Source organism: Microcaecilia unicolor, chromosome 5 (assembly GCF_901765095.1).
Source record: "Microcaecilia unicolor chromosome 5, aMicUni1.1, whole genome shotgun sequence".
Classification (NCBI taxonomy): Eukaryota; Metazoa; Chordata; class Amphibia; order Gymnophiona; family Siphonopidae; genus Microcaecilia; species Microcaecilia unicolor.
The window spans coordinates 80,666,941-80,681,200 of NC_044035.1; the positions used below are offsets into that span (position 1 = coordinate 80,666,941).

At 44.3% G+C, this 14,260-nt stretch overlaps 1 protein-coding gene across 1 annotated transcript in view; it reads left to right on the forward strand.

Moving 5' to 3' along the window:
* The window catches only part of PLCE1 (phospholipase C epsilon 1), a 397,028-nt gene that overhangs the window by 186,082 nt on the left and 196,686 nt on the right, over nt 1-14,260 (forward strand). The window contains exon 3 of the mRNA XM_030203041.1: nt 2,601-2,917. Coding sequence (XP_030058901.1) covers nt 2,601-2,917 — 317 coding nt within the window. The remainder of the gene's footprint in view (nt 1-2,600; nt 2,918-14,260) is intronic.

The following is a 14,260-nucleotide window of genomic DNA, read 5'->3' on the forward strand; positions in this document are numbered from 1 at the left end:
CAGTGCAGGGGGCCCGATACGGAGGGGGTGGGAGCAGTGGCGGGGATGGGTGAGGGGGTGGAGGTTGGTGCATGCGATGTTCGTTTCCAGGCTCCAGCGGCAGCGTCTGACAGTCCGACTCCGTTTCCCTCTCTGTTCCGCCCTCTGACGTCATCACGTCTTGACGCGAGGGCGGGACAGAGAGGGAAGTCTCTACTGCACATTTGCAGGTGAGTCGGTCACTTGCCATTTATATGTTTGATTTATTTATTTGTTGCATTTGTATCCCACATTTTCCCACCTTTTTGCAGGCTCAGTGTGGCTTACAATGTTCCGTAATGGCATTCGCCATTCCAGGGTAAAAAGTTATAGTTGGAGTTACATGGAGAATAGGATGATAGGCATAAGAAGAGATTATTTAGAACAGTTCCAATTATTGATCGATGTTGTGGTATGCCTTATTGAAGAGATATGTTTTCAGAGATTTACGAAAGTTAGTTCGTAAATTGTTTTTAGGTTACGTGGTAAGGCGTTCCATAACTGCGTGCCCATGTATGAAAAGCTGGAATGCATGTGTTAGTTTGTATTTCAGTCCTTTACAGCTGGGGAAGTGTAGATTAAGGAATGTGCGAGCTGATCTTTTAGCATTCCTTGCTGGTAAGTCAACAAGATCTGACATGTAGACCGGGGCATCTCCGTGAATGATTTTATGAACTAATGTGCAGATCTTGAACGCAATATGTTCTTTAAGTGGCAGCCAGTGTAGCTTTTCTCTTAGTTGGATTTGGAACCCCTGCCCCGGCTCTTGTAATGGGGCAATTTGATCTGGCAGCCAGTACCATACTGCTGAAAAAAATATGAAAGTTCGGGGCCGTTTACTAAAGTGTGCTAAACGTGCAAATTAGAGTGTGCCGTTAGCACACAATTGTGGTAACTTTTACCATGCTAGCATGACAGCGTGCACTAATTCATGTGTTAACTGTCTGTCCTATATTTGGGGGAAGGGGGAGCAAACTAGGCAAGTCATGGGTGAAGAGTGGGTGTGAACTGCACATCGCAGTTAGTGTGTGATAATTAACTGTGTTAGTGTGGGTGCAGTTTCTGCCTCCTTAGGAAGGGGCTCTAAATTCATCTACTTGCTAATAACTTGGGTAAAAAAAAAAAACCTACAGAGGACAAGCTGGGGAAAACCCCCAACTTTATCACACTTTAGTAAACAGGCCCCTTAGTTCTGAAATAGCACACCTCCCCGGAGGTAGTTCTTACTGTTCAAAATAATAAATTTGGGTTTGTTTTCATGTTTTCTTCTTGCTTATGAGTGGAGGAGTGGCCTAGTGGTTAGAGCACCGCTTTTGACATCCAGAGGTGGCCAGTTAAAATCCCACTTCTGCTCCTTGTGATCTTGGGCAAGTCACTTAGGGGTCCTTTTACTAAGCCACAGCAAAAAAATGGCTTGCGGTGGTGTGGCCACATGTTTTTGACGCGTGCCGGGCCAGTTTTTATTGTGTCTGAGAAAAAGGGCTTTTTTTTCAATGGCCTGGGAAAAGGGCCTGTGGTATAATTGAAACCAGCGCATGCCCATTTACGGCCTGAGCCCTTAATGCCACCCATTGATCTAGCGGTAAAGGCTCACATGCTACACACATGGAGAGAGGTCGGTGTGCACCAATGTCGATTAACGCTGAATAATTTGCCCTTGCGGTATGGGTGTGCGCCAAATCCGAAATTACCGCTAAGGGGGTGCGCTAGCCTGGCGGTAGTCTCATTTTGGCATGGGCTGCACGTGTGTAGAGCCTACCACACCTTCGTAAAAGAGCCCCTTAGCCCTCCATTGCCTCAGGTACAAAATTAGATTGTGAGCCCTCTAGGGACAGGAAAATGCCCAGTGTACCTGAATGTAACTCACCTTGAGCTACTACTGAAAAGTGTGAGCAAAATCTAAATAATAATAATAAATATCCTATGACTGATAAGCTTTCTCTGCAGTGGCATAACATTACAGAACCTCTTTATCATCTTCATACAGAAACACTATACAGCCTTTCAAAGAGAGATGTTTCAGCATAGCTAAGAGAAGACCACATTTGATACGCATCTCACTTTTCTGTAAAGGACAAAGCATGATTGAAAATGTGCTACTGAAAGCCCCCAACAGTGAAAGAATTTACTTAAGCTGGAGAACAGGACTGCTAGTAGAGTCGCCGGATAGGTTGTTAAGCTATAAATTATGCAACCGGAACATTCTATTTTCCAGAAAAAAAACCCAGCCATTTTTTTTATTTCAACGGTTTTTATTGATGATGTACCACGTCAAACAAAACCAATAAAGTCAAACATTTTGTAAACATTCAGTCATGTCATAATTGTACATGTGCATCTAGTCTAACATCATCATCATTATTTTACATCCTTTCCTCCCCCTTCCCCCCCCCCCCCCCTCAACCTCCCCTTTATTTTACTCCTTTACCTTTATCTACTTATTTCATGGTAATTATACTAGCAATATCTATTATAGGTCTTAACCGTTCCAAAATCCGGAAAACCCCAGCCATTTTAAAAAATGTTTCAGATTTGCCGCACACAAAAACAAGTTGCTATGTCATCTTTGTGTTTTATTTTAGAGCGCCAACTGTGCAGTGCCATGGCTGGTTCCAACACGCTACCTGCAAATATCGCTGGAGTGAGCAAAGAGCTGGTGGCCTTGCAGCACCTGGTCCAGTTCCCGGAGGAGATTGCCAGTATCCTCACAGAACAGGAGCAGGACCTCTATAGAAAGGTTTTGCCTTTTGACTACCTCTGCTTCCTAACCAGGGATATGGGAAATGCCGATTCTCAGAGCCAGCTTCCAAGCATCAAGGCATCTTTAGCGACATCTCTTCTTACCTCTAAGAATGGTGAACATAATACAGTTGAAGGCCTTGTGACCAGATTCAATGAGGTAAGATGCATTGCTTATCTTTCTATACATCATCTAAGACAGAAACTGAGATATCCAGAAACTGATACACATTACAAGTGTACAGTGTCGGTGTTAGTTACTCTTCAAAAGTAATTAATCACAGTTATTTCTCAGCTTAAAGTAATTAGTTATAGTAATTAAATTACTCATTTAGGAATGTAATTGATTACTGATTACATTTACCTGCTTAGAGTAACAAATTATTCTTCCTTAACCGATACCACATCCAAGAATATTTATTGTAAAAGCTTTATTGTATGTGAAGAGGTAAAATAGCCATCTTATACACAACCCCAATGTGAATATTGCTTAACTTCATCTCTTGATGCTTAGTTCCGAAAGGTTTGACCTACTCATGCCAACCACATCCTCTGTCATATCATGTCATGTTGTGCTAGTTACTCTTCAAAAGTAATTAATTACAGTTACTGGCATAATGAATAAGTTGCTCACTACTTATTGATTACTGCAAGAAAGTAATTAACTAATTACAAGTAACTCATTATCACAAAACACTGCAAGTATAGCAGAATCTCCTGTTGATTGGGGCTGAGGATCACCTAGTGTTGTGCCGATTACTCCTCAAAAATAATTAGTTACTGTTCTAAGCTTAATTAGTTATTGTAATTAGATTACCCATCTATATAAGTAGTTAATGACTGATTATAGTTGCCAGTTTAGAGTATGACTAATTACTTTTCCTCTACTTTTGAACACAACACAAATGCAGTTTTTCAGGCATAGATTTACTAGTCATAAATATTTTAGGCTTCTAACACAGGAAAAGGAAGCACTAAGACTGAAAAAAGGCTGATTTTCTCTACTTCTGAGCATGTAAATCCAGCTGTACTGTTGTCACCTTTACTGTTATGCTGTTATTAGCAAAATTGTAATTGTAAGCCGGCACTTACAGCTTTACCAAGATTTGGAAACCATTTTATGATTAATGTTAAAAGTTTGTTGCACTTTAAGTGATAGCAAACAAACAAAATACAGAGTTTTAGCCCTATGATAGAAACTAAGCACTGGTCGATACGTGTAACCATTCTCTGCCAAGGGTTGTAGTCCTTTGGTTTCTGAGGGCTTTTCTCCAATACAACAGTATATCAGCTTCGTTTGAATGTTTCATACTAGTGCACTTTGTTGTTAGCCTGAATTGAGCACTAGTACTTACTGCGTTTATTCACTGACATCTCTCCCACATCTTCCTCAATGAAGACCGAAGCAAAGAATTCATTTAACCTCTCCGCTATGGCCTTGTCTTCTTTGAGTGCCTCTTTTAATCCTTGGTCATCTAGTGGTCCACCTGATTTGTTTACCGGCTTCTTGCTTCTAATATACTTAAGTTTTTATTATGTGTTTTTGCCTCCGACTCAATCTTCTTTTTCAAAGTCTCTTTTTGCCTTCCATATCAGACCAGATATATTCCATGGTCATTTTATCATAGTCTCCTTTTTTTGAAAGTTAAATCCTAATCTATTAGATTTTGTGTGTGTACTTACTCCAGAGTTTATGGTTAAAATTATTTTTTATTGAGTGTGAGCAAAAATCTAGTACACCAGAAAGTACTGAAAGTGCTAACAGTATGTGGAACAGGCACTCATTTATAATAAACTCAACCCCTACCCCTCCACCCCCACCCCCTCACATGATCCAATATAAGCACAAGGTTGGGACAAAGTTAACTATTCAAAAGATGGCTCCGAGCTATAGAAATCAGTGTTCCAAAAAGGCTTCCATGTGACCTGGAAGCGTAGCCCTGCCAGAGATGCAAGGTTGTGTATATAGCGTCATTTCAATGAAAAAATACCAATCATCTGGCTACGCCATATGTGAAAAGAAGGCACCACTGAGGAGAGCCTTCTCTGCAGAATAACATGGAGGGTGAGCAACGTTGGCCATCAGTAAAACCAAAGAAAACTTTCCGTCCAGATCTAGGGCGTGGTATTGCCCCAAAAAGCAAATGAGGAGAAAGAGGAACTGCAGTTTTCCAGACTGAAAAGACAAAATGGCAAATCATTCGTCAAAAGGAAGATATAGTTGGACAGATCCAAAACATATGGCCAAGGGAAGCCTCAGCAGTTCCACATTTTGGGTAGTTCACAGTCGGACACAAATGTAACACATGTGCCTTCTTGGGGGAAACATAAGGTACAGAGAAGGGCGGCGTAAATGATAAAGGGGATGTGACGACTTCCCTATGAGGAAAGACTGAAGCGTCTAGGGTTTTTCAGCTTGGAGAAAAGACGGCTGAGGGGAGATATGATAGAGGTCTATAAAATAGTGAGTGGAGTGGAACAGGTAGACGTGAATCGTTTGTTTACTTTTTCCAAAAATACTAGATCTAGGGGGCATGCGATGAAGCTACAAACTAGTAAATCACTGCTTATTTCTGGGATAAGCAGCATAAAATGTATGGAACTTTTTCGGGATCTTGCCAGGTATTTGTGACCTGGATTGCCACTGTTGGAAACAGAATGCTGGGCTTGATGGACCTTTGGTCTGTCCCAGTGTGGCAATACTTATGTACTTATCAGGGGTGTAGCCAGACCTCGACAGGAGGGGGGCCAGAACCCAAGGTGGGGGAGCACATTTGGGCCCGCCTCCCTGCTGCGGCCCTCCCGCCACCATCTCTGCCCCCCGCTGCTTCTGCCTCCCCGCCGCTGCCGCTGCTCCCCACCACCGCAAGGTACCCTGGCTGGCAGGGGTCCCCAACCCCCACCAGCTAAACCGTTTGTCCTGCTCTAGTCTTACACTGCTGGCACCCTGTCCTGCTTTCAGCACCGTGCATGGCACGCTCGTTGTAATGAAACTGAGCATGTGCGAACATGCTCAGTTTCATTAAAATGAGCGTGCATGGCGCTGAAAAACGGGACAGGGCACAAGCAATGTAAGACCAGCGCGGGACAGACGCCTTAGCTGGTGGGGGTTGGGATCCCCTGCCAGCCAAACCGGGGGCCCCAGAGCCAGTTTGAGGAGTCCGGGCCCCCATGGCCCCCCGTAGCTACGCCACTGGTAATTATGTACTTATAAAGGCACATAACTATTTTATATTGCATCTCCCAAAACGAATGATTTTCAGTATGAATTGCAAACTTTTGAGGCCTTACAACAGTCTGTCCTCTTCCAGTGAGGCACCCAAGTCCTGGGACCAGGTCTGAAGAAGGGGCAAATAGTCCCACATAGGGGTATTGTCCTGGAGATGATGATGATGAAACCACAAGGGCACTTGTCCTCTTACACGTGGGCAAAGGATTTTATACAGCCTTCCTCCATTACGCATTGAAACAAATAATGAAGACTATGCCAAAATTTATATCAAATCTGATCATGTTATGATCAATGTTATTAAGTGGACCCAGCACCATTACTTACTGCACCAGATTATGCACTCCACTAATAACTAGGTCTAGAATTGCTCCCCCTCTTGTTGGTTCCTGAACGAGCTTCTCTATCAAGCAGTCCTTGATTTCTTCATGGAAGTTTACCTCCCAAGCATGCCTTGATGTTACATTTGCCCAGTCAATATCAGGGTAATTGAAATCACCCATTATTATTGTGTTCTCCAGTTTGTTAGCCTCCCTAATTTCTGATAAGGTTTCTGCATCTGTCTGTTCATTCTGGCCAAGTGAACTATCCTTTTCCTCTTTATACATGGGACTAGCCGTTGAGCCCGTAAAAATGGGCTAGTAAAGGAAGGGGGGTTGAAAGGCCCCCCCGGATAGTTCGCCGAAACCCCTCCCCCCGGAGTCGCCGCGGCCGCTGCTGCTGCCCCCCCCCCCGGAGTCCCCTCCGCCACCCCTCCACCCGGGCCGGGTACGTGGCTTCACTATTCAAACCGCCGGAACGCAGCACACAGCTCATCTGAGCTGCCGTCGGCCTTCCTTCTCTGTGTGTGTTCCGCCCTCATGTGACGTAACGTCGGCGAGGGCGGGACACAGGCAGGTAAGGAAGGCCAACGGCAGCTCAGATGAGCTGTGTGCTGCGTTCCGGCGGTTTGAATAGTGAAGCCAGGTACCCTGGCTGGGTGGAGGGTGGGTGGCGGCGGCGACTCCGGGTGGGTGGGGGGAGCGGTAGCGACAACCCTGGGGGGGGGGAGTGGTGGCGACGGCGGTTCCCTCACTCGCAGGTGCGCAGGTTCCCTCTCTGTCACGCCCCTGTCATCACGTATTGACGCGGGGGCGGGACAGAGAGGGTCTCTACTGCGGATTTGTGAGTGAGTATGCCTCTTGCCATTTATATGTTTGATTTCTATCCATAGAGATTCCAAGATGTGTTTTGTGTCCTGCAGAATTTTTAATGATTTGATTCAAGGCCCTTCTTAACATATAATGCTACCCCTCCACCTATTCAATTCACCCTGTCACTGAGATATCCTGTGCCTGTTCTTTATTCATAAAGTAAGTTTTCCATGCATTCTTTAAGGGGTTACCATTGTTTTCTGTATATCCAACTTTTCACTTATCCTGCAATGGGTCCAGTTTACATTGGATAATCGAGACTGTACTGTATATTGTGAAAATTCCACCTATGTGCTAGTCTGTAAATACCCAGGTATGTTGCATAAACATGAACAAAACCTTATTAGGGTATGGGGGGACTCACAGTTACACGTGTAACTTAAAGAATACTACAAGTTACAATGGTATTTCTGGCCTTTAGTACGTGGTCATGCCTAAATTGTACATACAACAGAAAGGGTCAGAGTACACAGCAAAAGCAGTCCAGAAAAAAAGCACAAAGGGCTTTCAAGAATGGAATCATGCATTTTAGTAATGACCCAACATGAGCTGTGTTTCGGCGTAAACTAATGCCTGCATCAGGGGTCAATTCAGCCAAGCAACATTCAGTGCTTGAGTTGTTGCACAAAACATAATAGTTCCATTCAATAAAAGTCCACTCTCAAAATTGGAGAAAGAGTTCCTGGTGCGGAGCAGAATGCCATGAAAAGGCTCCAAACATATGTGCCACAATGGATGCACAATTCTAGAATTGCCCTCTGTGTATACAAGCACAGAATAATTGACTATTTAGTATATAGTTTAACAAAATTTAGCTTGTGTTTCCTTTGCCATGCAACAGTAAATATTTGCAGTGTGTACATTAGGTCACTTTACCCTTTCTTTCAGCTTTACACTTGAACAGAGTTTGATGATATTTATTGTCATCCCATCACCAGGAATGGGTTTTCTAAATGTCCTTGTTTGTAGCCTTGCAAGAAAATTCCTGTACAAAGAGTCATGCTTTTGTTGGCTTGTATTGATGAGTGCTTGCTGATTTTCTGGCAGTGCTAACAAAAATACTGAAGTGTATTTATACTGTGGGAGCCAGAATGTATTTCAGAATGACAGAATTCTGATACATAATAGGAGGAAAATATTTGGTGCCCTTTCCTCCTTTGTTCTGAGCAATTACTGTATTTAAACTGACTTACGTAATGCACCTATGATAATAAGGAGAAACTTTTTACACTTTTTTTTCTTTTTGTCAAACGTTATTTGAACTTGGAGAATAATGCAGAATATCTTGCATTGATGACAGGATATACTTCCTTTTCACATCTTTTCAGCTGCTAACTACATCAGAGAAATGTTGGCCATCATATTTACAGCTAACAACATAAATCATTAAGGGGGCCCTTTTACTAAGCCGCATAGGCACGTACACGCGTCCTACGTGTGTCAATTTTGAACTACCACGCGGCTACCGCATGGCCCGGGCGGTAATTAAATTTTTTATGCATGTCCACTAAGCGCGCTGGAAAATTTCCAACACATGGCGCTAACCGGGCGGTAATTGGCAGTGTACGCACGTAGACCATTACCGCCTGGTTAACACATGAGACTTTACCACTAGGTCAATGGTTGGCAGTAAGGTCTCAGGCCCAAAATTGACATGCGCCAATTTTTATTTTGCCACTTGTCCATTTTCGGCCCCCACAAAAAAAGGCCTTTTTTTGTAGGCACACTGAAAAATGGACCTGCGCGCATCCAGTACATGCGTCTACACCAGCGCAGGACATTTTTTTGCGCACCTTAGTAAAAGGACCCCTAAAAGGCTTGGGGGGTAGGTAGGGTGCTGGATGACTGCATGGATACAACACAACATTGTAGCAACTTTCAGCCCTAGTCACTAGTGGAAATCTTACTCAGCAGTGACCCAAAGTGGTTACCTTCTGAATGCTATTTGGGGACTGAATCTGGAATGTGTTGTATTTGGATGTCTTAGTCCAGTTTCCCACTGTGGCAATTGACCACACAGAGGCATGGAGACTCAATGACCCTCTTATCTCCAGAGGGACTTCTCCAGTTGGCAGGGCAGGGTGGGGAAATACGACAGTCTCTGCTGTACCCTCTCTATAAATAAATAAAGGATTTTGCTTTCCAGTGCTGTCAATCTGGTCCATTCTTCAAATGTATTTGAGACTTGGATAGAATTAATTTCATGCCCATTTGAAGTTACCCTGCTTTCCCAGCTCTTGGAAAATCTTGTAAGAGGACTAGTGAACTGCCCTGAATTCTTCTACTTTAGGGACTCTTCTACATTTGGAAATAAAAATAGCCAAGCTGGGAACACTGCTATCGTGTGATCTGCCATCTTGGAATGATTTTCATACATTTTTTCCCTGAGTAGGGTTGCCTTTATTACATTGATGTCACTTGAGGTCCATTATGCCAATTGTTTGACCTACTATTATGAGAAATCACATTGCTGTTTGAAAAGGCTTACTAAGAGATGGCTATCCAGACATGACACCTGAACATGGGGTCCAGTTGACTTTTTGTGTGATTCATGATTCTTGAGTGTTTGGCTGAAAGGTCTGGTAATCACAAACAATGGCCACAATTTGCCCTATTGATAGCTAGCTAGAAAAAAAGAGCATGAAAAGGAGCCCAAAAGATCCCTCAGAAAGTTTGGGAGAAAATTCTTGAAGTTTAGGGATGGAGGCATGTCCCTTCATCACTGCTACATAGCAGATGGCATTCAGGGTCAATCTGAGACTGAGTGAGGAGAGGTGTGTACTTGGGAGATAGCTAGACTATTCAGTTACTGTCTGAGTCTGTGTAATTTGAGCATGAAGCACCACTTGCGTGGTTCAGGGCTGTTGGGACATGCCTACATCCACATCAAGTAGGGTTATGCCCACAGCCATGTTGCCACATGTGCCATGTGCTATAGTTCAGGCCAGCATATAACCCCCAATGAGAAGACTGTGGTTTAATGGACTCTGTCTTGTTCTGAAGGGAAAGAGAAGGACGTGACCTCCTTGTCTGTGATTTTGGAGTCTTTACTGTCCCCAGATCTCCTGACTGCTGAAATTGCTTTGAATATCAACCTGGAAGAGCTTTTATTTCCCCATGTGCCTTTGCCTCAAGGTACAGAATATTGGAAAGGGATTCTTTTCGTTAAGTTTTGGAGAAAAGATTCTTGAGGTAGACACAACCAGGTGCTGTGAGAGAAGGCATTTTAAATGCTTTGGAGTATCTATTTTGTGAGTGTATTTGGATTTAGCTCACATCTTTTTCAGTTGTGGGTCAAGGAAATTGCCCTCAGAGGATGGGGGGGGGGGGGGGGGCGCAGAGGTGGACACACCACTGGGCTTCCCTCTCAGGAAAGCAGTGATCAAGGTCAGTGCACTGGTACTGAAGCTCTGATGAGTGAGAAATAGAGCTCAAAGAGTGTGAGAGTAAGAAAGCTTTCAAATGAGTGAGATTTGGCAGTCTGTAATGCAGCTGATACAGTGAAGAGTTCATTGTCCCAGTGATGTAAATCCCAATAATACAACACTGCTCTTGTCCAGTTTCGCATTCCTTCCATTTGTAATCCAAGAGAATCTCATCTGAGTCCAATAAACTGATACAAAAAATATATTCCAGTCATAGTAACATAGTAGATGACGGCAGAAAAAGACCTGCATGGTCCATCCAGTCTGCCCAACAAGATAAACTCATGTGTATACCTTACCTTGATTTGTACTTGCCTTTTTCAGGGCACAGACCGTACAAGTCTGCCCAGCAGTATTTCCCGCCTCCCAACCACCAGTCCCGCCTCCCATCACCGGCTCTGGCACGGACCATATAAGTCTGCCCTCCACTATCCTCGCCTCCCAACCACCAACCTCTCTTCCCCCAACTGCTCCGCCACCCAATTTCGGCTAAGCTTCTGAGGATCCATTCCTGCTGCACAGGATTCCTTTATGCACATCCCACGCATATTTGAATTCCGTTACCGTTTTCATCTCCACCACCTCCCGCGGGAGGGCATTCCAAGCATCTACCACCCTCTCCGTGAAAAAATACTTCCTGACATCTTTTTTGAGTCTGCCCCCCTTCAATCTCATTTCATGTCCTCTCGTTCTACCGCCTTCCCATCTCCGGAAAAGATTTTTTTGCGGATTAATACCTTTCAAGTATTTGAACGTCTGTATCATATCACCCCTGTTCCTCCTTTCCTCCAGGGTATACATGTTCAGGTCAGCAAGTCTCTGCTCATACGTCTTGGAACGCAAATCCCATACCATTCTCGTAGCTTTTCTTTGCACCGCTTCCATTTTTTTAACATCCTTCGCAAGGTACGGCCTCCAAAACTGAACACAATACTCCAGGTGGGGCCTCACCAACGACTTGTACAGGGGCATCAACACTTCCTTTCTTCTGCTGATCACACCTCTCTCTATACAGCCTAGCAACCTTCTCGCTACGGCCACCGCCTTGTCACACTGTTTCGTCGCCTTCAGATCCTCGGATACTATCACCCCAAGATCCCTCTCCCCCTCAGTACCTATCAGACTCTCACCGCCTAACACATACGTCTCTCGTGGGTTTCTACTCCCTAAATGCATCACTTTGCATTTCTTCGCATTGAATTTTAATTGCCAAACCTTAGACCATTCTTCTAGCTTCCTCAGATCCCTTTTCATGCTTTCCACTCCCTCCCGGGTGTCCACTCTGTTGCAAATCTTAGTATCATCTGCAAATAGGCAAACTTTACCTTCTAACCCTTCGGCAATGTCACTCACAAATATATTGAACAGAATCAGCCCCAGAACTGATCCCTGAGGCACTCCGCTACTCACCTTTCCCTCCTCCGAGCAAACTCCATTTACCACCACCCTCTGTCGTCTGCCCGTCAACCAGTTCCTAATCCAGTTCACCACTTCGGGACCTATCTTCAGCCCATCTAGTTTATTTAAGAGCCTCCTGTGAGGAACCATGTCAAAAGCTTTGCTAAAATCTAAGTAGATTACGTCTATAGCATGTCGATGATTCAATTCTCCAGTTACCCAATCAAAGAATTCAATGAGATTCGTTTGGCACGATTTCCCTCTGGTAAAACCATGTTGTCTCAGATCTTGCAGCTTGTTGGCTCCTAGGAAATTCACTATCCTTTCCTTCAGCATGGCTTCCATTACTTTTCCAATAACCGAAGTGAGGCTTACCGGCCTATAGTTTCCAGCTTCTTCCCTATCACCACTTTTGTGAAGAGGTACCACCTCCGCTGTTCTCCAGTCCCTCGGAACCTCTCCCGTCTCCAAGGATTTATTAAACAAATCTTTAAGAGGACCCGCCAGGACCTCTCTGAGCTCCCTCAATATTCTGGGGTGGATCCCGTCCGGTCCCATGGCTTTGTCCACCTTTAGTCGAAAATCTATGCTCACCATTCAATTCATTTAATCTACGAAAGGCTATGGAGTTCATGTGATGAATCCACCATTGCTCTTTATATAAGAGTACAGCATTCAAATCTCCCCTCCCCTCCCCCCCAAGCTGATTAAGAAATACCACTTCTAAACCACTGAAGCACAAGTATGAAAAAAATTTTCTTTCGGGATACAGTATGAGACTATGAGAGCACTCAAATCTTGTTAATACAGATAATTTCTATGTTAATAAATGTTAATAAACTTATGCTGATGACAATGTCATATCTCAGCAGGCTATTCCTATCAGTGGTCTATCAGAATACAAAAGAAAACATTGCTATCCTCTGTAAACAAGATAGTTACATCTAAAAAATGAACTTTCCAACAGCTATAGGAATAAGTAAATATCAAATCTGTGTCGTAATCATTACGCCAAAGAAAAAATGATGAAGCTCCTTTTCATTTTATCTTACCAGGTTAAAAATGCTTCATCAGTAAATCTCCAGAAACTTATGTGAAGGTGAAAAGTTGTCAAAATGTTTTTTTCAAGGTAACCAACATAATGATTTGCCACGTCTTGTGCTCCTGTGGTACCCATAGCTAGGCCTTTGAGGTGTTAAAAAAAACCATACACATTTAAAAAAATTTTGTCAATACTAGTTTGGCAAAATCACATAAAATAAACAAACAAAAAACAAGGGAGCACTTGTCCACTTGTCCAGGAATACTTTAATCTACCTCATCCAAAATTTTAATTGCAGCTGTTTCAGGAATGTTGATGTATAATGCCTGTATATCAGCTGTAACTAATAATGTAGAGGTTAAATTCCTACCATAAGCTTCTAACTGTACCATGATATCTATGAGCTCTCTAATATTACTACTACTACTACTACTTATCATTTCTGTAGCGCTACTAGACATACGCAGAGCTGTACACTGATCATGTAAGAGATGGTCCCTGCTCAACAGAGCTTACAATCCAATAAAGACAAACAGTACAAAATAAGGGATAAGGGAGTTAAAGTGGGAATTAGAAAACAGACATGGGTCCCGAACAGGTGAATAGGAGTTAGGAGTTAAAAGCAACCTCAAAAAGGTGGGCTTTTAGCTTAGATATGAAGACAGCCAGACAGGGCCGGTCTTAGGCAGAGGCGACCGAGGCGGCCGCATAGGGCCCCGCGCCTAAGGGGGCCCCGCGCGGCCCGCCTCAAGTCTGCCTCGCCTCTCCTACCACCGCCAATGCTCGCCTGCCCTCCATGTCCAGCGACGCGACTCTCCAGTCCTCGTTCCCCTGCTCCCTCTCCCTCCAGCCGTCTGAGCCCCTCCCCCATCTGAGCCCCCCTTGCCCGACCCGCCAAACGACCCTCGTCTACCACCCGACCCGCCGGCACCTCACCTGACCCAGCATTTTTAAAAAAGCTACAAGCGGCAGCCGGCAGTGCCTCCTCGCGTCTGTGAAAGAAGAAAAGTCGTTTCGTCCATTGGCCGGCCTTCCCTCATGTCCCGCCCTTGCGGAAGTTACATCAGAGGGCGGGACATGAGGGAAGGCCGGCCAATGGACGAAGCGCCTTTTTTTCTTTCACAGACGCGAGGAGGCACTGCCGGCTGCCGCTTGTAGCTTTTTTAAAAATGCTGGGTCAGGTGAGGTGCCGGCGGGTCGGGTGGTAGACGAGGGT